The following is a 27,358-nucleotide window of genomic DNA, read 5'->3' on the forward strand; positions in this document are numbered from 1 at the left end:
TGTGCATGCATATCGGGGCAAACTCCGTTGTGCGTGACCATGTGGAGGTTCATTTGTTTGATTGGGTTGTCATCTTCCACTGTCAGGACTTGGGCTGACGTTTACACATAAATGTAGAAAATTCTAAAGGGTTCAGAAACTTTCGAGCACCACTGTATGTTATAGACTGTTAAAGTATCTTCTTTTCTGCTCTAAAGACCAAAAAAAGAAGTTGTATGTCTACATTTTAGTAATCATTTTCTGACATTCCCTCTCCCAAACTGAGAGTATATGTATGTCCTTCCTAAAGCCTAATCTCTTCAGCCCTTTCTCTTGGCAGTTTTCCCTGCAGCTTCCAGCCTCATTTAGTCTCCATCCGGACGTCGCTTAGCCCTGACTCTCTGTCCCAGAGCCCAGCCATGATGATGAAATTCCAACCTGTCACTTTACATAACCAGCCACCTCTCTAACAGCCAGGATAATAATGCCACAACTTATTCTGCCAACTGAGTAGCCCATGCTGTACCTCCATGTTAGGCCTGCAGTAATGCACATCTGCATAATGTTACATCATTGCATAATAAATGTATCATCACCATAGCCACATGCATGCACATAACTGAATGTAATATGCACACTCAATATAATAATAATCCATCAAGTGAAGAGTAGAACCTGCACTAATCTGTGGATTTATATGCCACAGAAGTGTGGCCCACATCCATTATTAGCAGTTTTATGCATCAACTTTATATGGGTCCGTAAGCTCAAAAAATAAACAAAACATAAAAGCAGCTTTTCCAACTTTCTAATATCCAACATGCTAAGATGCATACCCATAATGCCTTTCATTAAGTGAGCAACAGCAAAAAACATCAGCTTAATCCTGGCTTGCAAAAATGAGCACTTGGAAGTAGGATGCATTTAGTAATTCTGCACTTTTGAAACACAGGGTGATCTAACCTTCATTTAACCAAGTAATCAGCTGAGAAAGGGCAGTAATGGACAAGCAAATGACACAGTGATAGGATAGAAAATAAGGCAGACTAAATCTGTGCAGCTTTTTTTCACAGTTTGTTCCTTTCAGGCCCTGCAGGATCTTGTTACATCACTGCTGACCAGGCTGCTGCTGCTGCTGCAAGGTGACCCTAATAGATCTCACAACATATTTATGCTGGCAGTATCCAGAAAAGACAACATTTAGTCTAAAAAATGATTCATTAGGTCCATTTATTCTAATAATTCAGCCTATCTTACAAAAAAGAAATATATTTTAATACTTTCTAGTTTTTTTACATTGTAGCTCTGTGCTCAAGTAAATAAGTGTTGAGAAAACTTAATCAGTAGAAGCTAATAAGCATAAGACAGGACATTCATTATTTGTAGCAGAAAGCAAAAGCAGTGTCAGTACATCAGTTACATCAAGGTTTGGAAATTAACCTTCATTTGAGCTAGTTGCTACTCTGCAACTAGCTTTTATTTAACATTAAAAGCACCAAACCTGCATTTACTTAAATTTCTCTAAAGTTGACATTCATACTACATTATACAGCTCTCAGTCAGCATACTTTAAATAAAGGTAATAAACACCTGCTATAGAGAAACAATACGTTCTGTGCTCTTAAACATAAACATATCTCATACCACATTACACATTAACAAACACAAAATATTAAAAAAAAAAAAAAGATCAATAAAAGAAGGTTTTGGACCTGTGGTTAGCAGCCAGCATTTGTGTCAGTAAAGGGCTGTGAGAGCCGCAGGTGTAGTTGGAAGTTTATTCCAGCGGCATTGAAAATACAAAAGCATTAACTGCCAACCACAGGCTCAAAGGAGATATATGTGATTATATAGTCAGGAGAAAAACAACACAAAAACTTGAGTAATTAACAATACATTCAATCTGCAAGTGGGCCCAGAGATCTTTGGGTAATGTAGTCTTTTTTTGTTTTGTTTTTAAAATTCCTATAAAACACAAAAAGGTGCAGTCCAACAGCAGTGTTCTCTTCTTGCTCTGATAAAGATGTGTCTGGATGAGGTTTATGACGGTTGTGAGTTCCCCGTTTTATAAATCCTTAATCATTACCATCATAACTGTAATTGCCAATGCTCAATTACTGCATAAGGCATGTTAAAAGCAAATATATACATAGGACCATGAGTACATGTTTAAGGCCTATATGAGACCTCTGCAAAAGCATTTTTCTAGCAACTATCTGGATATTGTTTGGTATAGATGTGCACAAAGACAGTAAGCAGTTAACTTTGGCCATGTGGAATGCTTATATAGTTGACATTCAATGATAAGGTCATCATAGCGAACAGTGACGAGGACTCTCAGCATCCTAAAAACCCGCCTCTTTCAAGTCCACAGTTTATCATGTGTTGCCTTAAATAATGTTGCTTCCATTACATTAACCTCACAGGTCAGCGTAACTAATATCATGCTCCTATAATTCAAGGTGTTGTTAGCAAAGTTCACAGTATTTTGCACATACAAACACTGTAGCAGTTAGATGTGCTAATTAACAACAGCCATCTTGGATTTTTTTTAGAGTTGGAAATTGGTGTTTTGGTACAAAATCTGCTTAAGATTCTGACTTCCACATTTGGAACACACCATACGCAGATGACATCACTCTATTACATCCTTTTTTTTTCAAGCTAACCCTCCCTGACAGAAACTATAAAACTGACAGACTGTCCCTTTAACTACGCTTCTTAGAAGCTTTGATCATTTAAGCCCTTAATGTCAAAAATGTAAAAATGCCCAAAACTGACCACAACGCCTCATTCTAATTGATTTACATAAAAATAACTTTTGTGATTTCTCCTCTCTTTGTCTGCAGGGCAAGAAATAGCTTTTCCAATATTTCAAATGATTTAGTAACATTTCTCAATTGCAGGAAACTTACTGTAATTGCATGTGAGTATTTTATGGATACAGTCCAATCATGTGCCTCTCTTGTAAACAGCCTTTGTTCTCTGGTGAGGTCTTTTTACGATAGGAGAGCAAACAAAGCACCACCAGGGATTGGGCACTTGCAAGAAATGTCACATTTAAAGTAGTGCACATACATAACATTGCACTCCTTTTTCCTCCATCTATGTGCTGAGATTGAATCTCTGAATCTCTCTCTCTCTCTCTCTCCTTCTCTGCTATAACCTTCAGATGCCAAAAATAGACATCCCTGGTGTATTGGCTGTGCATTCTACGCACACAAATGCAGCTAAAGCAAAGGGATTGGGTGTGGAATAAATGAATGCAGGAGATTGCTTAATCCACGGAGAAAAGAAATGGGAGCAAGGAAGTGAAGAAATAGGGCAAAAAAAATGACTGTGATCTATAAGTATAAAATAGGCCATCTTGTGCTATATAGGACAAAGATGGTGCTGTGCACGAGTGAAAGGATTACAAGCCCTGAATTAAAACACATTTCAGATAATAAGAGTGATACCAGTGAAGCTCTTGTTTTACACACAGTACTCTAAATAGCTTGTCAAAGACACTGTCAGCTAATAGTGGTGGCCTGCCCTAGCTCTGATCGCTGATGCATGCAACAGTAAACAAAGTGAAGCCTCTAATCATCAAATAAATGTCAGTATTTTTTTTTTGACTATACAGCCTGTAGCTCTGATTAATTTTTAAGCAAATGTATTAACTTCACAATCCTTTTCATAGTAACAGCACTCCGCTGGATACATTCTGTATGTTTGTGGAAGCGGATTTGGGATGGAGAGATGAGTGGTTGCTAGGTGACTGGATGAAAAGAGGCCACAGGTGGAATTGTCCCAGCATGAATATCTGTCCTGCTGCCTTGCTTTATTTTTTTTTCCCTTGTTGGTGCTGCCAAAAAAAACAGATGTAGTGTGTTCTCAGAGAAGCCAAGGCACATTTTTCTTTATGTGTATCAGCCAAGTGGGTTCCACAATTTGTGCATGTTTTTTTTTTCTGCATCCATGGGTTTATATAACAGTGCAGTGATCTTTAGCTGTGGTTCTCTTTCACTACCCTTCACTCCTCTCTCTCCTATCAGACCGAAGCGGCAGGTTCTTTAAAGCTGTCTGTCTTTTCAATCATTTTTTTTACTACTCCACTCTCGCTTTTCCTTACTGACAAAAAGGTTACATTACATAATCCCCAATGTGCACTGCTGCATAAGTTACACGATCCCTTGCAGGTCATTCTGACCCTCTCCCTTCCACATCACCTGAAGAATGACTCATGCATGCACCATGGATACCACCTGAATCACTCCTTCATACCAAAGGCAGCAAAGCATCAGTGAAAAACAATCAAGACATAATGACACATTGCACTGCTTCTGGCTTTAAATGGCTTTCAAGCCAGATCATTTCCTCACAAACACACTGAACAGGAAACACTTTACTAGCATCTGTGAATACTGTAGGCACTCTAAAGCCGTGGAGGACCAGCCTCGGGATACAAGAGCAGAAATGTGGAAAACTGGAGAGCAGCGTGTTGATGAGATAGCTAAAGACTGGAGGTCTATTCTCCCGGTCATATTTCTAAAGTGATGGATGAAATGCAAGCTTCTGTTGTCTTATTTGAGCTTCACAGGCCAAGGGAGGCACGTGCGAAGTCCAAGCATGGAGGTAAAGACGATGGTCGGTCGATGCTTCTTGAACCTCATGCCCTTCTTCAACCGTTGGGTGTTCTCCGCCACGTACAGCTCTCCCTGCTGGGCTGTGCTAGATATCCGTGACACTATCTCCCCATGAATCACCACCTCCTGCTCTGAGCGAACGAACATCTCCCTGAGTTCCTCCAACCGCTGCTCCATTTCTCTGATGACACGTTGGCGCTCCTCCACCTCCAGGAGGCGCCGCCGAGCTGCCTCAAACTCCATGCTGGAGCTGGGGGTAACAAGTTTGGAGGAAGGGGCCGTGGCAGAAGTGGATGGGGGCTCTGAACCCGTCAGCAGAGCCCCTGTTACCCTCCGGAAGTCCCCCATGGAAATGGAGCGCCTGGTGGCTGGTGACGCCAGTGCCAGCAGAGCGGAGGCAGATGTAGATGGTGGCATGGCTAATGGAGGAAGAGGGGGAGAAGAAGAAGAGGATGGAGATGGTGAATCCAGTGGAGGAAGATCAGGCTGTGGGTCCGTGCTTTTGATAGCTGCTGCCATATCCTCAGTTGTGTTCTCATCGTGGGTTGCAGTGTGTCTTTGTCGTCCCTTCATAGCCGGGGTTTGTCTCCTCCTGTGCGGCTGCTGTGACTGTTGGCGTTTCCCCCCCTTTTTTTTTTCCCCACTGTCAGAGGAGAGAGCAGCTGAGCAGAGCGCGCTGAGATGTGCAGTGATGCAGCCTGGGAACGGCTCCATTCATTAATAAGATATCTGAGCCAAGCTGGTGCTGTCTCTGCGTCTGAGTGCTTGTGCAGGGGAGGGAGCCTGCTGGCATCTCATTGGCTGCTGAAGTCATAAGCATGTCAGCTGATGATTGGGCAGCCTTCCTCTGTGCTGCTGATGCTGGCAGGCTGTTGTGTCCTCTGCTTGACTGTTTTGCTTTGTCGTCATCATCTGAGGCTCTGCTCAGTCAAGTGAGGCGGAGTGAGGACAGAAGTGTCACGTCTCTTTCTCTCTTCGTGATGGTGTTACACTCATTTTTTTCTCTGCTGCCATCCTTCCTACCAGCTGGTCTCTCCATTCTCACAATTCTTCTATTCTCTCACTCGCATGGTTGCCCCTAGCAACAATGCTTTTACATCAAGCATGAGGGTGGGGTGATGTTACTGCTTCTCTGTCCCTTTATCACCTTGCTGTTCAGCGTTGTCTTTCACAATTCCTCTCTAGTTTGAACATGATGCCCACAGTGCAGTCTTCTTAAAGACATTGGTGTCTGTAGCTGAATTTCGGTTGCACCTGTGAATTGGGAGGCTTTAAATAACATGAAAAACTTTAAACCAGTGTTATTAAAAATAGCCATTTGACTGTATTAGAAACGCCTAATTCAGCAGTAAATCTTAGTTAGCAGTGAAATTAAACACATGTTTTTCAGTACTGACACTATATTTACAGAACTGATTCCATACATGGTATAATATCACATCTTACAGTAATATCCAGCTTGCTCTCCCTGTCTAGACAAGTATTGACTTGCCTTTCCGGCTGCACTGTAGAAGTGATATGCAAAGTAACAGCACAAAACACGCACACATCCACAACTCGTTAATAACCCTGGTGCATTTAGGGCCCTAAAGGAGTGATGCTTTCCCACCAGAGTGGATCGAAACAATAGAAGCTTTTAGCAGGCCAGAGGTGGGGGTGGGGGGGGGTGTTAATATCTATGTGCATGCATATTTAAGTCTTTGCTTTTTGCATTTTATGCCGGGATTGGCGTGGCATTAGCAGTAGCAGCACTTTCTTCCTGCTGCTTTTAGCTTGACTGATCTCCAGAGAGAAGAGAGAGAGAGAGAGAGAGAGAGGGGAAAATGCAGAATGTAGCAAAGGGAAGAGAGAAAGGAGAATGGATTTTATATGCACATTTTTCAAAACAAGCTACATACATGGAACATCCTCCTGCAGCATCATTCTCCTTCTTGAATAAACACATCAGGGATCGACACAAGATGCCTCAGTGTAGTATTTTTTTTTTTAACATGATGCCCATTTTTGGAAGACGCTATTGGTTACATAAAACTCCACATTTGAAAACTACTCACTCTAATCCTGCTCACACAGATGGCCATCAAAATTGGCAAACATCTTGAGCAGCAAGACTTGACCTGCAAGAGTTTTGACATAACAGTCACTGCCCTCTCAACTGCCCCACCACCACCACATACACAGAGAGAGAGAGAGAGAGAAGACCATTTGTTCTTTCATTAACAATGCAGATTTAATTGCATTTTAGGGCTAAATCCTTCCAAACTCCATTATCCCTTACCCAATTCCATTAACCTCTCTTCTCTCTCTTTATAACTAACAGTGCGATGAAAGTTTTTTTTTAGTCTCATGCTGAACTCTCTGCTCCAGATTACTTTAATCTGGGTGGTGTGTTTGTATTTTAGGTTTGCCTATGAACACACATGTGAAAGAGCATCTGTGTGTCTGATTATCCTTTCTGTTGAGGGAAAGTGAGTGTGAGTTTTGGAGATTCTCTTAAAAATAGAGAATTTTATGCTTACAAAAACAAGGTTATATTTCATTATATAAATATATTTTTTCTCTTATTTTAAGAGAAAAAAAACGGTAGAAATTTGTGAAAATTTCAGTGTGAAGATCAGCGTTGCCCAGTATGGCGCAGCCAGGACTCCGACTGGGGACTCTATCAACTTGCTTGGGGGGACTTGAAGACAGTAGGGGTGTGATTGGAAGAAATTGTCTCCCTGAACTGAACCCGAGTGGTGTTTTGTTATTGGACCTACGTGCTATAGCTACAGTCTCTCCATAATGAATGCCACAATTCTGTTTTTTCAGTCTCCAGGTCATGTAACAGTATGGGGGGTTCTTCCAGCTTTTTACAGAGAAATATGTCAGCATAACATAAACAAACACATTTTGTAATTTGGAATGTTAAAAGATTGCTGAAAACAGGTATGGGTGTATACCCTATGGTTTTTCAGTCTGGGGGGTCGAATAACAGTAAGGCCTTTGTTCAGCTTTTTACTAACAAATGTGTCAGCATACAATAAACAAACACATTCTGTAGTTCAGAAAATCCAGAAAAAGTTTTTTGGAATGTCAAAAATTTGAAGAAAAGAAGTAAGAGTATACCCCTATGTTTTTTCAGTCTGAGGCTCATGATCTATGGACTTCTGCTCTTTCAGTTTGTACTTGTATATCCATGCAAAATGTAATTTAATTTATTTGTAATAAATTTTTATTCATATTGGTTTATATGTAATCTACTTGACCCACACTTCCTTAAATAGATATCTGCTCTAATATTCAGCCCTTGACAACCTTTCTTGTACAGCTCAAATCAGACAAGGACACACACAGACACACATTTGCACTGTTAAAAAAAAACAAAAAACACCTCTCCAGCTGATAGGTGCAGTAAAAATGAGGAGACAGCACCAGGAAAAAAGGAGCACAGCGCTTTTTCTACTTCAAGACAGACAAGGGTGATGATGCTAGTTTTCCGCTGTTCCATAATCAATATCAGATGCTGCCTCTTGCTGCTGCAGGCTGAATGGAGTGTGTTAGCAGGAAGGCATTCATCGCAGTGTGAATTACTGGTACATTGTGTGCATCTTCTTAGCATAAATCCTCAGATGTTCAGCATTCCCACAGTGTGTGTGTGTCTTGTTATGTGAGTAAACGCTGCTGTACATTCAAAGGCAGGAGGAGAAATGTGCTGATACTACAAGTTGATACTCACAGCTAAGCTTTATAGCAGCGGACAGCAGTGCACAGGGGGAGGAGGTGAAGCAACCTGACAGCTAAAATGCTACATGCAAGGAGAGCAGATGGGGTCATTTATATATAGATAGTATTAACTGAATCTAGAGTTAAAATGTCGGCATACATCTCTATATTTACCTATAGATTAGATACAAGATTAAAAGACAATTCAAAACTCATTGTCTTGACTTGTCAGACTGCTTTGACAAAACAGCACAGTAGATTGGTGCATAAATTAGAAACTTGGTTCTTATGTCCCTCTAGTGACCATCTGTGGTAGCACACAATGACAGCAATGCAGCAGTCCTTTGCTGTACCTCTGCAAACATCAATTTTCATACCCCGTCTTACAGATAATGTGCCCGATGTGCCCTTTCATTTTTAACACACTGCCTATCTGTGAGAAAGGAATCTTTCTGATTTCATCCCCCTTCTACTCCCCTCTCTTAGTTGTCAATTTACATTTTTGTTTATTTTGACACAATGTCTTAATAATATCATCTTACTGTCAGAATAATTATTTTTGTATGCCGACATTATATTTTTATAGTGCCCTAATAGCTGTTAAGTTATTATAGAAGTGTGAATTAAATGACATTGACTATAACGTGACATTGATTGGACTGGTCAGAACTTGCGTAAACGACGTACAGTGAGACCATAACCACCATCATGCACCATGCATTTTTCCCACCATACATATTGATGAATTATAGCTCTAATTTTCATAGTATCAGTGGTACATTTTTCCCCAAGATGTATTTATTTCTCATCAGATTCTGAGGAGGATCAGCTTACCTTGGCCCAGACATGGCCTGATGTATGAGATAAGATCATTCAGACAATCCATAACCCCCACACTCACACACATATAATCTTCTCTTTCTTCAGATTTTTCCTATTTCATGATCACCTTAAATAGCCATTTTGACCTCGTAGGCTATATTTTAAAAGTGTAGGACACAGCACTTTATATTTATCGGACCATTCACCTGGTAGAATTGTTCTTGATTGCTCTTTACTGTATGTGTATAGTGAAAATCTTGTAGAATATCGCATCATAAAAGAATATTTTTAATTTGAATATTTAGAAGAATACCATGGCAGGGGGGGTCAAATTATGAAATAAAAGGAAAAAAAAGACAAAAATTGTCATAGCAACTCAATTTAATATTGTAAGATATAAAAATCTTTATCTTTATCATACAATAACATCTCACCATAAATTTAATCAAAGGAGGGAGACCGTTGCCACCAAACAAGAATTATAATATAACTTTGATCCCTTTTGAGGTAAGACAGCTGGTTCAGAGATTATTCAGCCACACAGGTCTTTCCTTCTACACATGTACAATATCTTATGTTTTGTTTTGTTTTTTTAAATCATGTGTTAACCATGCAAGACATTCTGCCTCACCTGTAGGCCTAGGCACTGAGCTGAAAGCAGGACCTGTGAAGCAACTTACACTGACACATTAAATCTTCTTTTTGGAGGATTTAAATTTAGAAAATGTAAACAAGGAAAGATGTCAGAAATGAAAAAAAGAAAAAGAAAATCAGGTCTATGTGATAATATTAACTAGTAACTGGACAAGTTTAAGAAAGAAAGTTACATTTTCAAAACAGAAGGACAGACCTGTGCGGCATCAAGTCCACAGGCTCTGGTGTGCTCAGCATGTCTTTCACTATTTTAAATCACCACTTTCTTTGGACAAAAAAAAAACAAAAGCAAAAAAAAAAAAGGAACAATCAACAACGAAAGCAGCCAACACAGGAAACGGCATTCAATATGCATTATCCAAGAAACACAGTGGAAAGAAAACAGAGAAAACAAAGCAAATATCGAATCTTTAACATGCCACGTTATTCCTTGGGCAGGTTTTCTTTCACAGAAAGCCACCTATTTTTTTTTTTACTAGATTTTTGTAGTAATAAAAAATAATCTCATATGGTTGCCAGCAGATTGACCAAGCAGAGGAAAAAAAAGGAAGGGGGGAGAGAAGCGAAACAAGGAAGCCACATGACATCATCATCACGTCACCAGACCATGCACATGACTCTGCAGCATCCCGCGAGACAGTACAGATACACCCTGCAAGTCATGCAACGGACACACACATACACACACACACATACACACATACACACATAAACACACCCTCTCTGTAAATGACAATGAATCAAAAGGTTTCCCAGAATCCACATATTCTGGGCTGTACCAAAGCCTAATAGGCATATATGGCAACAAATGTGTAATATTCATATTCATAATGAAAAAACATTTAACAGCAGTCGGACAGTACTGTGGTTGATTTGGCAGCACGACTGGTAAATATAAAGCTCATCATCTCTACGAATAAGAAACAGGAAGACGGACGACAAAACAAGCAGACGGAAAGGCGTGCAGCGAGAATGACAACCCATTACAGCGACGATGAGGATCAAAAAAAAAAAAAAAAAAAACATGGCTGCATCCACTCCGAGGCAGGTCATGCACGAACACGCTCACACACTCGCACATACACTCACACAGCACTAATACATCTGCCAAAAACCTGCAACCATTTTTTTTAATAGACTTTGCCCTTCTACCCTCCCCTCATCCATCTTCATGATCATTTTGTCCAAAGGAGATTGGCTAACAGCAGCCCACACGAGGAGGATGACAGCAAGAGCGGGACAACTGATGTCACGAGATGGGGGCAGGACCACAGTCAGTGTTCCTTGGCTGGTGTTGGTGGGTGGACACTAAAAGTCCTACCCACCTGAGCAAGCTGACTGGGTGGTTTGGAGCCAGGAGTAGGTGTCGTGTTGGTCAGACTCCAGTGAGCTGATTGGCTGTTTTTTTAAGTGTCTACAGGGAGGTGGAGGGAAGCTTCTTGACACGCCTCTGAGCCAGGAAGGAGCTCTCAATGGGCTTGAGCTCTGGGGTGGGCTGGGAGTTCTTCAGGGCAGAGTAGGTGGCGGCCATTGCACCCTGTGAGTTAACAGCAGTATGGTGATTTATTATTATTATTATTATTTAGGACATCAGACAATAAGAGGGCTCAACACAGGAGAAGATGCAGTCAAAAAAGTTTTCACACAGTGAATGCTAGTTTTATGTTATGTCTATGTTTACAGGATGCACTGAGATGCGTTACCTTGACCAGCTTAGGGTCCTGGTGTGGGAGCTGGCTGTTAGGCAGTTTATCTCTCTGGACAATCCAGGGGTGCTTGAGAACCTGCCTAGCGGTCAGTCTCTGATGTGGGTCCACATGAAGCATCTTAGAGACCAGATCCTGAAAGAAAAAGTAGCCAAAAAAAAAAAAAACTTGATAAAGAAACCAGCATCATCTCTTGAGGAATAGCAGTGAAGGAGCTGGCAGACAGATCTGGGGCTCTAACCTTGGCAGCATCAGAGACCGTATCCCAGTTGCCTCCTGTCAGGCTGAAATGACCATTGCCTATTCTGTTCAGGATCTCATTCGGGGTGTCCTCTGGCCCGTTGGCGAAAGGAGTGAAGCTGACAGGAGAGACACATGATGAATACAGAGAGCCTGACAAAAGAAAAACCAACAAAGGAAGTTGCTATTTACCCAGCCAGCATGGTGTACAGTAAGACTCCCAGACTCCAGATGTCACATCCCTCATCATAGCCCTGACGCTTCAACACCTGTGACGGACAACATGACACACTTTATTCAAAAAGCCTGGACAATATTAACCCTTACAAGTATGACAATGACTGTATAGTCACCTCAGGAGCTACAAAGTTAGCAGTATAGCACGGGGTCATCAGCAGGCCGTTGTTGGCACGCAGCTGCTTAGCGAAGCCAAAGTCACAGATCCTGATGGACTCAGGATTCCCTGATTCGTCAACATAGAGGATGTTGCTGGGCTTCAGGTCTCTGTGCACCACCTGGGAAACAAAACGCATACATGAATTATTGATGCAAAGATATATGCATTTGATACTGTAATCGCAACGTATTAGTTGTGATCAATATGTCCCCTCCTCACCCCCTGCGAGTGGAGGTACTCCACAGTCCTGGTGATGGTGTGAAGCACGGCGCTGGCCTCTCTTTCCGAGAAGAACTTCTGCTTGAGGATCCGATCCAGCAGCTCTCCTCCACGCATCAGTTCCGTCACCAGGAACACCTGCTTACTGTTGTCATACACCTGAGACAGAGACACACACAAGCTATTATATTCAGCTTTGAACAACCAAGATGGCGACAAGCTGTGTGCGTTTAGACTTACATCCTTCAGCGTTATGATGTTAGGGTGCTGTCCGTATCGAAGCAGAATCTCGATCTCCTCAGAGGGATCTGTGCTGGTCTTGTCAATCATCTGACAATCAGACACATTCAGTTTGAGATCGTTCACTCTCTTGATCTATATATCCTGTGATCATTTGTCTGTGTGTGTGTTCGTACCTTGACAGCATATTCAGTATTGGTGGCCTTGTGAATGCATCGTTTACAGACAGAGAACGAGCCCATGCCGATGTCTTCCTTCAGTATGTAGCCGTCGCTGAACAGCATATTCTTGCCATGTAACTGCTGCATAGGAAGAGTAGAGATTTAGAGAGTGTCGGAGGCGTGACACGCTGACAGTGACAGAGGCGGCGAGGTAGAGGGATGGTTTTCTGGGAAATAACTGAATCTATTTCTAGAGTCTAACACATAGTGAACACCACCTCGGCCAGGCATTAACAGAATCTTGCTCCTGTTTCTTAACCTTACACACACACACACACACACACTCTGGCCTTCTTCCCCTCCTAATGTATCACCAGTGAGAACCAACAGACGCCTCGGAACAACTGAATGAATGTGGCTAACAGCTGACCTGAACCACTGGGTGTGGCGGAGGCTGCACAGGCTCCACCACACCTTCCTCCTCCAACAGGGTCGAAGCAACAAAGCTGAAGCCTCTAAAGAGCTGGTGAGCTCCGGCACTGGGGGGCACACCAGGGGAGTCTTTAAAAATAAGAAAAGAATGTGAAGTATTAGATGTGTATTAAACACTTTGTGTGTCTGCTTTTTATATGAGCACAAATTGAACATTTAAATGGACTTTAATGGTGCTTTGATCACTGATGTGTCTCCTTGAAATAAATAATGCACAGTATTGATTTGTCCTGCACCAATATGAAAGCAAACACAGTTTAAACATGTCTTTGTTTTCAATGCATACATCCTCTAAATAAATAAATCTGCTGTACATATTTAACCATTTGCCTTTTTAAGGCTCTAAATGATGCATTCAAGGGCCACTGGAAAGTTGGCTGATTCTGCAGTTTCTGTATATAATAAATCCTTTTAGAATATTTTAGCAGTTATTGGTTAGGTGGGTAAGGCTAAAAGACACACACTGACTACTCCACCTTCAAATAAACTACAAACTATGGATTCTTCGGACCTTTAGGCGTGCGTGAAGTGAACTCGGAGTCAAAGTAGAAGGTGTCATCCGGACGCGCCACAGCTGGTCTGAAAGGAGGCTTCATTTCTCTTCGGAAGAGTTTCTACAAAGAAAAAATATTGAATAATCAATACTAGAAATAAGATCCTCTCCCTCCTTGTTTTTCTGCTGCATATATTTGAGCTTTCATTACACAGTCTGACACTCACATTCCAGTCTATGGTGGAGAAGAAACTGTGACGCTTAATCTCCTCTGCGCCGTCGGCATTAGATCCTGCAAGAAAAACATCAACATTTAGCAGCAAAAAAAAAAATTACACAAACATGTCATTTGTGAAAGTCATTTGTGCTAACCCAGTCTGTTGGTGGGGTTCCTTTTGAACAAGGCCCGGAGCAGAGACTGGGCTTCTGCACTGAGGAACTGAGGCATTCCTAGACGTGCCCTGCAGGGAGAGACAGACGGCGCACAGATTTTAATTATTACACCAGGCATTTTTGAGTAGCTACAGCATGTGACAACAAGCCTTTTGTGTTGAATTGTTCAAGCACCCAGATGGTACTCACTTCAGAATGAGATTCATAGTTTCCTTGCGGTCCTTCCCTTGAAAAGGCAGCGCTCCTGTCAACATCTCAAACTGAGAGAGAAAACAATCTACTGCTTATGCATGATTATATTAGCACAGAAGAATAACTGACTTCATGTTTTCGTCTTACCATGAGTACACCATATGACCACCAGTCGGCGCTGTGGGTGTGTCCCTGTCTGTTCACAACCTCCGGAGCCATGTACTCCACAGTACCACAGAAGGAATAAGCCTTCTTCTCATGATCAATGGCTTCTTTACACAGGCCAAAATCTATTAAAAAAAAAAATAATCACACGCGTTCACAAACATGCATCTTAACTCACAGACATTAATCTTCGTCAGCACTTGCCCCCTTGATCAGTGTGACTTGTACCGCTTCTCACCTTTGGTTCAATGGCAGCAGGACCCAGGATAAATAAATGGCGGTTATCATGGATGACAATAAGATAAAGTATAATAATTAACTTGGGGGACATGCACAGGCCTGTATACAGAAACCTGGAATCAGTGAGATAAGGCTGTCACCGTGCTGTGAGTAATGAAGGTCAATGAGGGGGGAGGAGAAGAAAGTGTGTGTGTGTGTGTGAGATGGAGAAATAATGTGATATGAGAGACTCACCTGTGAGTTTGATATGTCCCTCCTCATCTAGGAGAATGCTGAAAGAAACCACAGTGTGAACATTTTACTTTGTAGTGTAATGTGTGATGTGTACATGCATAACAGTCAGTGGTCATCAGCAGTAATAATGCACAATAAAAAGCTCAATAATGCAGGGTTTAAACAGCTCCGTAAATTCTAATATAAAAGCACATGCATAATGTACACACCATCTATTTTAATAAGGTATAATGATCTGCAATAACATCACACTAACAACTAAAATGATAGAAAGGCATTGTTAGCATTCCAAGTGCTGACTAAAAACAACATCACTGCTGTCTAGTCTGTTGGCTGATGCATGATTTATAAGTTTAACGCCAAATAAAAATCTCTTCAGAGAGGTCTGCAGCAAGGGAAATGGCCGTTTCAATCAAGCTGCACAAAATGATAATATATCACTGTAATTTAACTGTTTTAGCAGAATGAAGCAACCACTTATTTTAAAGTAAATAATGCAATTACTCATTACTTTTGACTTTTCTAGGAAATTAATTAATTTAAGTCTACTATCCTAGTTTCCTGCTCATGATCTGATGTCGTATGTGAGTGCTGTAAGGTGAATAAGTAATGTCAATCAAAACACAGCAGCATAACCATGAATTATTTTTGCCCACTCAAGATCAATGAACAAATATAAAGCCAACAGAGGTGGCAGAACATGCAGTTCCCCAAATGGCCACTTGAGGCTGTCTCCAAGTGTGAGTCAATCTCCACAGACCTCAAGGTTGACTGCCACAGGAGGATGTGAAGCACAAATAATAATAATAATAATAATAATAAGGGGCAGGGTGTAAAAGCAGCATTGTGTACACAGCATGAGTACATTTTTTTATATAGTATATGTATGCTGATTTGAAGGACACTTAAAGTGACAGGTCTCTCTAGCTAAAGGGTTAAATGAGGTCGGGCATTGCCAACATGTAAACAGCTGGCTCCTCTGCACTCAGCTTTAAAAACACTCTCCATAGAAGGTTTGTCCATAGATACAGTGGATGCAGCTGTGGTGAATGTGAAATTATTATGTGAATTATCTCCTCAATAACAAAACAAAACGATGATGTAAAATGACACCCTTATTGTACTACTGCTTGCTTTTATCATAGAGATGATGAGTACAGTGATAGACACAAGTGAACAGCTGTCCTGTCCCTCGCTGAGTCACAACAACACAAGCAGCAATGCAATACCATGACATTTAATATTCAAATGTTTGCTTGTAAATGACTCCTTTTATATGCAGATAAGTGATAATATCAGATTTGCACAGCACTGCTGGTGCACTGTGTATGTAAATGATGAGTGTCTTCAGTGCGGTTCTTCTTCTGTTCTAGCAGTCTGCACTTACTTTTCAGGTTTGAGGTCCCTGTAAATGATGCCCAGGCTATGGAGGTGGTCTAGTCCCAATGCCAGCTCTGCTAGATAAAACTTCACATCCTCCTCCGTGAACATCACCTGAGAGAAATAATAAAAAATGAGGAATGATACAATGGAAAAAAAATGAGATAAATATTTGACACTGAGGGAGATAAATGAATGGCTCTCACTTCTTTAGAGAGTCGAGTGAAGAGATCGCCTCCTCTGAGAAAGTCCAGGATTAAGTACAACTTCCCTTCAGTCTGGAATGCTAAACACACACAGACACACACACACATTTAGATAAATCAAGAGGTAAAATTTCATGACAAAGTCTAATCCAATAACATTAATAACATTTAGATTGGGGACTAACCGTAGTGCAGCTTGACAACAAATGGGTGGTTGACGTCTGCCAGGATGTCCCTCTCCATCTTTGTCCTTACACGGTCTCTCACTGAAGAAAGAACAGGTGCATTTATGTAAACATCTTTTATGCATAGTGTAGCAAACCGGGGGAAAAAAAACAAAGCTAAAATCTGCACATTATTCTTAAGGACTGTGGGAACAAATCTTCCTAGACCACACCACACCTTGTGTGCAAAGATGGAGAACCCACAGAAAGCTGCAGTGGTCTTGTGGTGCTCACATACAGTGCATGTTTTTAAGTTACAGGAAAAGCACACACCCTTTTATGTGAAACTAAAGGTGCAACCACAAGAAAAAAAATAAACAAATCCAAAAGTGAAAGTTGCACGACTATGATTAACATGATTTTAAGAATGAATCCACAGCTGCTAAAGAACATGTCCACTCCTCTTCTGTGTGCATTAGACGTGGACCTTTTCTACACAGATTACATCGAACAAAACTGAAACTGTCAGTTTTTTCTGTAGATCCGTCCTGTGACAGCTGTAAACAGGAAGTGACCTCACTTGCACATTATAACATATTGCGAGAATCTTTAAAAAAACAAATGAACCCAGACCACATTCTTGCACAATTTGGAGTGCAGCAGGTTGCTGTAACTTTCAAATGTTGCTGGCACGAAGGTCAATTTTACTAAATTGGCAACACAAAATGCCCTCCACCCTCTCACTCTTAATAAAGAAAGTAATGTAACACCTACAACCTGACAAAATCACATTCTTACTGAGAAAAAAACAACCTTTTATAGGTTAATCTAATGTTAGAAATGTGTGACTAACTCAGGAAGGGTGATATGTGACATCCTCAGGTTGATGTTTAGTTTTTTGTTGGTCTGTTTGTTTGATGTGGGCACTTCGATTTTTACTGCAGACAATATTAGAACATATTTGAATATCATGCTGTCTCTTTAAAAAACTTCAATAAAGAGAACTGAAAAAAACAGAATGAATCCACAGCTGCTGCATCACATCCTACAGAAGTCACTGTACCTTTCAGTGTGGCCTTCTTGAGGACCTTCATAGCATAGAGCTGGTTGGCATCAGGAGGGGTCACCTTTCGCACCAGGAACACCTGCACAAACACACACACACACACTCAAAATACAAACTGGCAAGAAGTAGGATCATACTGTATATGTCTGCAGATGGATGCTGTGGTGTGACATTGAGACTATCAAAGGCATAGACTGTACAGCTCCCCAAAAGTGAGGCCAACACATCTGAATTGTCCTCTAGTGGTTGGCAGCAGAATTTAACCCCTGCCTCCTTCATGTCAGCGGATGCATCATGAAACCAACCACAGACCAAAGATATTCTTTTGTACAATGACCAGTGGCAGAATTAGATTATCCATTTTTATATACAGTCTATGGCCCATGTATCTGTGGATGCTCTCATTCATCCAGGCCATAGTCATTTCCAAAAGTTTAAATCGAGGCGACTGGACAATCCTTGAGACAATCCACCTGCCTCGATTTAAACTCTTGGAAAAGTCTATGGCCCATGGATCATTTTGAGGAACAAGAGCTTATATACACATTCAAGCAACAGTTGTTAAATCGGACAGTTTGTTTTTTTTCTGTGTTTTTCTCCTGTTGCCTAGCAGCCTGCAGGTGAGATTTATTTGAGTAAAGTTTACTCTTTAGCTTTACTTCTTTAGTTTACTCTGCAGTAAAGGATCCACCTGATGCATCCTTCATTTAAGAGGCTTCAAATGGGCCGCAGTGACGGACTACAAATACGTCCTTTAAATGCGGGGGTCTCAACTGGGACGCTGCTATAAGTCTTCTCAGGCTCCCCCTCTTCAGTGGAGGTTCAACTGCTGTTGAAAAATGTAAATGCATCTGCACTGGAAATTCACCTGGCATGAATGTAACACATGCTCATTAAAAATCCTGCACTATAGCTTTTTTGCAGGAAGAGGTGCAGAGAGAGCAATAATGAAAAAAAAAGTCTGTTACCTTTCCAAAGGATCCCTGTCCCAGGACTTTAAGAAGCTCAAACTGAGAGGCGTCAGCCTTCTCTGATCCCTCTTTGACCACATGGGTGATGTTGATCTCCTTAATGACTCCATCGTCCTAAAGAGTGACAAAAAAAGTGTAATAAATCAGTCAGAAAACAATAGGCTGAAACAATGGATGATAGAGTGTGTGTTTGTGTAACACTGGAGGTCAAAACTGTCGTGGTTTTGGCGTGGAAGCAGGACAGTTGTAAATAGCGCTATATCAAACAAACAGCTCAGAAAGAGGAAGCTAAAAAGCAAGATGTGCTTGTATATGTATGAGCGATTAGCCTACACCCAGCAAGTACTCGCAGGAGGTTTCAGTAAATGATGGTGACTACAGAATGAAATGGAAGTAACACTAACGATGAACCATAAGTGTTAAAAAAGTGGTTATTCTGTTGCATTCTCTATCTTTTTGACCTTTGAGACAGGGTGGAGCACAGCTGGCAGCTCCAACACATGAAACACTCACAGCTGACCCGGTGTCAACCTCAACCCACAACTCAAAACATCAACAACACAAAACAACAAGTGGATTTCTCAGGTCGGCCCCGAGTTTCACACGACGAGGCGTGAAACGCTTTCTCACAGGAGTCCTTACTATGCACACAGGCACAATATTAAGTGGCCGAAAAGCATGTGAATGTATTCATCAAAACCTTTTACCACCATTATAATTCCTTTTTCAGTATAAACAAAAGATAGAGCACTTTCAAAATGACCTGGCTTTATTTTTTTTTTGGTTTTGACTAAGCAGCCACCACAGACCAAAACAGCCTGGGACCTTTTTTGACAACAGGAAACCAGAGTTGGTTGAACATGCATGTTCTCAGCTGCACCAATTCAAAATACCTGCTGATAACAGTGAAGCCTTATCTGCCTTTTTACAGTCTGTTTAAATCTGTTCAAAATAAATGACAGTAGTGCCAACAGCTTCCTAGAGATGTCAACATGAGGAGATGTCACGTTACCGTCCAGTGGTTCCTCTGTGCAGGTAAAGTGTCAGAGCCCGAAGAAGCTGTTGATCTGCAGCTGTTGCACTGAGTGGGGTCGCCGGCCAGAGATTTGTTCTTTTTGAACAGGTAGAGGAACAGCACGCGGCTCAGGTTGAACTTTCTTTTGTCGTTCTCCATCTCAGCGCTTCCCAAAACGTAGAAAAGTCCTACCTACGTCCATATCAGGGCAAACACACTTCTACCTCACATAAATCATCTCACCACAAGCGCACTTGAGCCTCATTTGTGCACTCATGTTAGGATTAGTTCCGCCTCTGGCCTTTATGCAGGGGCCTCCTGCTACAAATTTTTTTTTTTTTTTTAGTGATGCTTCATCTTCATTTTCTTCTCCATTACATCTCCTGTCCTCCCTTCTCTTTTTGTGTGTCCTCAATGACTGACTTCAGCTGAAGTGAACTGGAACCTAAAGCAAGCAGGAAGGAAGAGCCTACGCTTATTCTCACAGTCCTGCACATAACTTCACACACACACACACACACACTGCGGCTGAGAGAGAGAGAGATTACCAGAAAGAGAGAGAGACAGAGAGAGAGCGAGAGAGAGAGAATCAACCTGAAACTTTACCAACACAAAAAGAAATTTGGAAAATTTGCTAGAGTATCTTTCTTCCTCTAAAAAAAAATTGTCTGCTTTTATCAGGATTGTGTGCTACTTCCCTTTACCCACAATTCAACAGTGTGGAAGCCAGAGGGAAGGGGTGAGGCAGGCAGAGAGAGGATGATGTGTCCCCTCTCAGTGTCAACACATCAGAGACGACTCAGACGACTCACTGCCTGAGGATGACAGAGATTTTCCTGTCTGTGGCCTGGCATGTCACTCTCTTCCCCCTCGTTAAAAAAAAAAAAAAAAAAAAAAAAGTCTATTTCTGATCATCCTGTCTCCTAAAACAGCTCTCGCCCGTCATTAAGTGGCCTCACACTATTGAAATACCTCTTTTGCAATATTACTTTCATTTCTTCAGCACATGGACATCAAAGGATTTTGTGACTGTCAGCACCAGACACTGCTACAAAAAAAGAGCCAACCAGCATGATGGCATTTGATATAAGTACGGTATTAATGCCAGGACCAGGGCTCCAGTCCTAGGGCTCCAGTCCTCAGCATTGCCTGATGCTGGTGGCCATGAGATTCAAGCGCTAGGCTAAAAACAAACCCTGCTCTCATAACTATTTAAGTGATTGACAAGTGATCCATTGACCTGATTGACAAGATGTTAAAGAAAAATAGCTCTTTGTGCAGGTTCTTCTTGGACAATAGGCTAATACCCCATGTAGTAGTAATAAGTGGTAAGATGCAATGGTATAGTCCAAGGCTAGCTGGTTCAGACCATTAAAATGGCTCTTATATGTTACAAATTAGGATAATATATCTAAAGCACCCACACCTAGTGTACTGTTGATATATATATATATATATATATATATATATATATATATATATATATATATATATATATATATATATATATATATATATATATATATATATATATATATATATATATATATATATATATATATATATATATTACATGTAACATGTAACAGGCCAATATAACTGCATCAGTCGGGCTTTATTTTAGAATGTTTTAAAATATGTTTAAACCAAATCTTACGAATAGCTCCTTTAATCTGACAGAGCAGGCCTATAAACACTCTCTCTGTATGAGTCAGCCTCTCTCTTGACCACACAGCAGCATGACTTCAGCAGCTCTCAGCAGCCCTGCTTTCACAAACATCTGATAACGCTGCAGTGCAGCCAGTGCTTCGAAAAGGGAGGGTTTTCTCGGTAATTCTCTAGAAGAGGTCGCAAAAAAGAGTGAAACAGCTGCCATGTCGGAGTAGCGAGGGAGGAGCTTACCTGGAATCTAATATTGGCATGGTCCTTCTCTATCCAGGTGATATGAGACTCGTTCTAGGAGGTGTTTGAATGGAGCATGTGTTAGCATGAGCAGTATAAATGTAATGTATTGTGAAACACACTGGGCCACAAACATACACACACACAGAGAGAATGTGGGGAGAAAAGGGTGACACTGTGAGATGGTTGCCACATTTGTGACAGGAAACTTCTCTTCCCTCACAGTTCTCACTTCCTCTTTTCTTCAGTCAACCTCACTTCCTTCCTGCTCAATAACTCCAGAAACAGAAGGGGGGGGGGGGGGTTTGGCTTTCCCAGCAAAATGTTTTTAGCTGAGACTTTTAGAAACTCAATTAACATATGTCACCGATCACACGTGAAAGCGTCTAGTTTGTAGTCTGCAGACCATGTAAAACTGAAATGAGTTTTGTATTGATGACGGCTTTGCTGAACATCTGTCAACGTATATCAACTATACAGTCATTCAAATCTGGATTAGCACTGTAATTCAGTAACAAAATTTAAGCAGCAATGCGATTTTTCAGGGTTAGGGGAGGTGGGGGATCCTTGAGGATGCGTACACAACTGTGGGTGTCGGCAAGCCTCGCAGAGATAACCCCTTCCTCTCCTCCTAAAATATCACACCCACACAAGCAGCTGCCTAAAGTTTCAGGCAAGTCCCCATCATCATTCACATCCACACTGACACTCCACTGAAGGTTACTACACATGGAAAAAAAAGTGGCCACTTGCCTCGTGTGCACGGGTTTTGGTGCGGAATATGAGCCTCCACATGTTTGTGTCCAGATACTTCCATGTCACCAGCGGAGTCACTGAAACTCTGGTGATTGCTTCTCTCTGTGTCGGTTAGCCAACACTTTCTGTATGCAACACCACAGTGACAACGATGACAAAGTGCACGCAGGCAGGACCAAATGGGAACTAAAGTTACTCAAATGTGAGAAGCAGGCTGAATTGTTGGGGAGGAAAAAGGTCCCACGGTAGCATTACTCTGCATATTTAGCCACTCTGATTATATAAACTTGCAGAGAAGACTAGAAAAGTGCATGCTTGTCTTAAATATGTATTTCATTCAGCATGTCTGAAACTTCTAAGATGTATATCTGAGTCAAACGTTGTGCAATACTCCCTTGTAAACACAAGGGGCCAGTGCAGGTCTGCACCAAAATGCAGCGGCCGGTGCTCCAAAGCAGAGTGTCATAGCCAAGTAAGGACATGCTCACATTGTTAGCTCCATGCCTCATCCAAATCTCAGTGCTGGCTCTGACATCAATTACAACGAGGGAGACACAAAGTGGGACAGAAAGGCAGCGTGTGGGAGGTGACACAGGCTGGAAAAGTGCCCCAAAGCTGTCCAATAGCAGCAGCTAAAAGGTCACGAGCATTTCAGCGATCCCGACATGAGGTTTAGGAAAAGGTCAATAGAAAAGAAAACTGGATGTGGTGAAGAAAAGAAGGGGAAGTTCATTGAGGCTCTTAGCTACTGTTTGTGAAAAACACACAACGTGACAGCCCATAATTACAGTATTTGTCTCTTGCTTCTCTTCTGGCCTGGGAAAAAAAATGGAGCAGCAGCACCTGCATGCTTTCAAAATGTACGACCGCTTGGACAGAAGAGGACAAGAGAGAGAGAGAGAGAGAGAGAGAGAGAGAGTAATGGATGATATGGACGGAGACAGAGCAGTCTAAACATCTATCCAACCAACAGAGGTTCAGTCTCATTACTGTGAAAACAAATATCCTGTGCTAAACTTTGTCTGCAGGCACACAACAGTAACACACACTGCATACATACTGTGCAGGGCTGCTTTCAATATAACTGAGATTTAGTGGTTACATAATTAGAAGTGAAGGGAAGATGAGACTCTTGAAAACACTATAGAGCACTGCAGCATGTCAAAATGTATGTGTTGTATTCTGTAGGAAGCTCTCATGCCAATATGACCCCTGTGAAAATACTTATTTTATCCTATTATTGGTAAAGGAGCCCAAACATTAAGCTTTACAGTGCTGTGAAAGAGAACAAACCATCACAATAAAGATGTGTAAAATGTTGGTAGTTTTCCTTCAAAAATGACTGAAAATAACAATAAAGAAAATGTCCGACTGGATTCAATCACCACTGAATTGAATATAATGTGTTTTTCAGCCTGCCATTTACTGTAGAATCACTACTGAGCTGACCATATTCCAGTACAAGCAGTCAGAAAAGATGCTACAATTACACAATCATAAGAAATCATCTGCTTAATACGCAGCTTTACTTGCTAAATAAATCAATGACTTCAACCAAAATGTTGATTTAAAACAAGATTTTTTTTTTAAGTGATAATATGCAAACCAGTATCCATAGCAGTGGCCAGTTGGCCTGCATATGAGCAGTTTGTTCTACAGATATTATAGATGTTTTCACAGATAGAGGAAACACTGTTGACAATAAGAGACACTGTTGATCAGCCATGTTGGATTGTGAGGTCAGGATTTGGAATTGTGGCTTGAAGAGGCGTTCCAGTTGTAGTTAAGACACAAATTTTAAATTCAAATGGAATGATGCTTTGATCCGCCTTCAATGTGACACTGACAGTTTTTCTTTTTACTTTTACTAAACTCCCACAGGCTGTTATCTGAGAATCCAACATTTAAAAACCATCACCATGTAAATAATCCCCTTAAAACCTGGTTTGCTCAGGGTACCTTGTGCTGGAGGTATGAGACAGGTATGTACTTGAAAGTCTAACTTTCACGATTGACTAAATCCTTTTGTTATTACATATATCGACAAGAACCAATATGACACAAACCTTATTATTATCATTATGAAAGAGAATACTGGAGAATAACATCTATATGATGAAGTGAAATGCTCTACAGTATAGCTGTAAATATGCACTGACGGAGGAATTTCAAGTGTTCCCACAGACGTTTGTGTGTGTGTGTGTGTGTGAGCGTCCAGACATGCCTGCAGAGAGGCGCCCAAATCTGTCTCGTAAGAGACAGGAATGTCTCTCTCTGTTTTTATCAGGCAGAAACTCTGTCTTCTCTCCCCCCTGATTTCTGAAGGTTGGGGGCCAAAGAGAAGAGTGGCAGGATATTTTGGATGGCAGGGCTGACTCATTCACTTTCACCTCCGTTCAATTATCTTTTCTTTGATGAGTAGACTGTTCCTGCTGCAACACACGTTTTTTTTCCCACCTCACAAAGCTGCATCTGTCCTTTCTCCCTGTCCTATTCGTCCTCTCACCTTTTTTTTGTTCTTAGAGCCATGACTGACAAGCAGGGGGAGGTGGAAAGAGAGAGGTAGTGCAGATGGACATTTGGCTCAGCCATCCCTATCTTGGTCTCTGCAAGTGTGGCTGCAGTTATCCAACAGAAAAGATACAGAGCTTCTACAAGGTGACAGAGGTAAACTGAAGAAAAGAGCAATAGTTTTATTTTTAAAACAAAATCTGAGCATTTTGTTACATCACAGACAAAAAAGGAAGAACAACAGTCATTATGTTTTGACCCTTGACCTGTTGATGGAGTGCATATCCTGGGTTAATACACATCCTTCTCCACCATCTGTCCCATCTGCTCACAGCTACACAAACACATATGTGGTTTTGTCTTTTTGTTTGTTTGTTTGTTTTTTTTTAAACCAGCACACTGCACAAAATATCATCAGTGACTGAGAACAGCAGGTGTCTAGTCAGACTGGCACAGAGGCAACTTTTATATTATACCGACCCCATAAATAAGAGGAAGGTGGATGCTGCTGGAAATCTACCAGGATTAGCACGGATGCTACAGGAAATCCTGTGTTCTGGCATCTGGAATATTAATAGAACCAGCAATTGATAGCAGTAAGATGAGAGGCAGGTTCAGCTCTAGGGCCAGTTGACAAGTAATGGCCTTGTGTAAAATCCACTGTGACAGACATGGTCAAAAAAAAAATATAAATAAATATAAAGACAGAAAATGGCAGTAAGACGTATAAGAGGATAAAAGAGAGGGATAAATGGGAGATCAAGTAGGAGAAGAAAGAGCTCATGCTGGTATTATACACAATTAGGTCATTGAGTTAAAGCTAAGCTGGCTGACTGCAGTGATGAAGTGGAGCCCTCTATAGCACCTGCACACACACACACACTCAAACAATTGCCACAACATGTGATTTCTTTGCTATCTCGTAACCATTCCCACTCTCATACTTCAAACTCTTGACACCAGTCACAGCAGTCTAAAAATAGCAAGTTCATATCTTACTAAGCACTTGCTGCTTCCTCTCAACTCTTTCTTTAAATATCATCCAATGCATTAATTAAAAAAAAACATTAAAACACTGTTATATTCATCCTTATTAACCACATATGAAGGCAATTTCTGATGATGAACATATGAAGTCCAGTATTCACTCTTTAAAGCTATATTTCCGTGTCTGAGTTTTTCCACTAGATGGTGACAATATATGATTGACTGACCGACAAAGTGAACTGGCATCTGATTGGACAAATGCTTTCAGAGATCAACATGACTGCTGGTTTCAAAATGTTCTCATTTATATCACCAAAAAGGTCAATGTCTCAGATGATATGAGCCATGCAACTCAAACGTTTGTCTAAATTAGAGAATATTCTTTTTTGTTTGCACAGAGGTTTCAGATGCAGTGAGTCATCTTGATGCAGATGATTTGCATTAAGTAATTTTTTTGTTAGGTTTTTGCTCTTTACATAAACAGCCACTTGTGGGCCGTAAAATCAACAGTGAGCTGACAGAATCTAAAAACTCTGAGAAAACGGGAAGCTTTGCTGAATAACAATGTGACCAATAAAAAAAACAGGAATAATACCCTACCTCACTACTATTGCTTTATCAAGATATGAGTGAGAATTTTCCTTGGCAGTTGAAAAAGTTGAGATTCTGCATCTTTACACTCCGCTCGCAGCCAAGGCGGTGCTACTTGAACTGACGATAACGTGTATTAAAATGAAAATAATAACAGAATTAACAGCTTACAAGAAGTAAATGTTGCATGGCTTCCTCTGGGAAAGATGAGCTGTATAAAACATGCTGCTCTATCTGAATCTTTGCATTTCCTGCATTACTGCTGTCATGGCAACAAGGGTCAAAGGTTACATGCTCCTGGGCGTAACACCTGAACTTGCTGAGAGACAGAAAGAGAATGTAGAGGAAAAGAAAAGTGATAAACCAACAAATGAGAAAAAAATAGAGGTGAGGTTTTATTAAATCAAGAGAGAAAAAAGGGCAGAGCAGAGAACACCATCAATATCCATATTAATGAGAACTATAAAGGATGAGAGCAACTGATCGGAACATTTTCCTTAATCGACCCTGAGAGGGTGAAGCGTGAAACTATGGCAACTGTGTGTTCTCTGTTTCCATCTCCCAGCATCCCCTTTGTAAGACAAGAGGTGGTAAAAGAGACAAGGCCATGCACACGCAGGATATGTATTGTAGATGATGCTTTCAGGTAACATTTGCCGACTTCCATCTTCACAAATAGAGCACTTCTGTGCCTTCACACTCTTCTTCAACGTGCAATCTGATGCCAGAAACCTTTTCTCTCCACATCATCCATGCTGCTGAGTTTATTCCAGAGGTAATATATTATGATGGCCTTTAAAGGGTGGCTATGCAGCCTGTGATGCCAATATCAAGGACCTTTCAGAACAC

At 41.1% G+C, this 27,358-nt stretch overlaps 2 protein-coding genes across 5 annotated transcripts in view; both read right to left on the bottom strand.

The window, feature by feature from the left end:
* Positions 1-4,341: 4,341 nt before the first annotated feature.
* LOC114427847 (TMF-regulated nuclear protein 1-like) lies at positions 4,342-5,373 on the bottom strand. Its single transcript, XM_028396054.1, has one exon. It carries the CDS (start codon positions 5,319-5,321, stop codon positions 4,545-4,547), a length of 777 nt encoding a protein of 258 aa, XP_028251855.1. The 5' UTR covers positions 5,322-5,373; the 3' UTR covers positions 4,342-4,544.
* A 4,124-nt stretch (positions 5,374-9,497) lies between these two features.
* Positions 9,498-27,358, bottom strand: part of rps6ka1 (ribosomal protein S6 kinase a, polypeptide 1) — a 39,443-nt gene continuing 21,582 nt past the window's right edge. Inside the window, exons 1-22 of one of the 4 annotated variants that reach the window (XM_028396227.1) lie at positions 22,418-22,517; positions 21,665-21,718; positions 18,745-18,861; positions 17,774-17,855; positions 16,732-16,812; positions 16,547-16,626; positions 16,348-16,454; positions 14,961-14,998; positions 14,469-14,611; positions 14,319-14,389; positions 14,109-14,197; positions 13,964-14,028; positions 13,755-13,857; positions 13,182-13,312; positions 12,767-12,892; positions 12,591-12,680; positions 12,351-12,509; positions 12,088-12,249; positions 11,927-12,003; positions 11,736-11,853; positions 11,492-11,629; positions 9,498-11,325 (exon numbers count right to left, since the gene is read on the bottom strand). In XM_028396227.1, coding sequence (XP_028252028.1) covers positions 11,203-11,325; positions 11,492-11,629; positions 11,736-11,853; positions 11,927-12,003; positions 12,088-12,249; positions 12,351-12,509; positions 12,591-12,680; positions 12,767-12,892; positions 13,182-13,312; positions 13,755-13,857; positions 13,964-14,028; positions 14,109-14,197; positions 14,319-14,389; positions 14,469-14,611; positions 14,961-14,998; positions 16,348-16,454; positions 16,547-16,626; positions 16,732-16,812; positions 17,774-17,855; positions 18,745-18,861; positions 21,665-21,718; positions 22,418-22,459 — 2,196 coding nt within the window. In that variant the 5' untranslated portion in view covers positions 22,460-22,517 and the 3' untranslated portion in view covers positions 9,498-11,202. Of the gene's footprint in view, positions 11,326-11,491; positions 11,630-11,735; positions 11,854-11,926; positions 12,004-12,087; positions 12,250-12,350; positions 12,510-12,590; positions 12,681-12,766; positions 12,893-13,181; positions 13,313-13,754; positions 13,858-13,963; positions 14,029-14,108; positions 14,198-14,318; positions 14,390-14,468; positions 14,612-14,960; positions 14,999-16,347; positions 16,455-16,546; positions 16,627-16,731; positions 16,813-17,773; positions 17,856-18,744; positions 18,862-19,759; positions 20,574-21,664; positions 21,719-22,417; positions 22,531-27,358 lie in introns of those variants that run through there. The other 3 variants (XM_028396229.1, XM_028396225.1, XM_028396226.1) reach the window with 3 other exon arrangements.

Source organism: Parambassis ranga, chromosome 22 (assembly GCF_900634625.1).
Source record: "Parambassis ranga chromosome 22, fParRan2.1, whole genome shotgun sequence".
NCBI classification, from domain to species: Eukaryota; Metazoa; Chordata; class Actinopteri; family Ambassidae; genus Parambassis; species Parambassis ranga.

Coding starts and splice junctions, on each gene's coding strand:
- LOC114427847 (XM_028396054.1), bottom strand. CDS start 5,321: ATGGAGCCGTTCCCAGGCTGCATCACTGCACATCTCAGCGCGCTCTGC.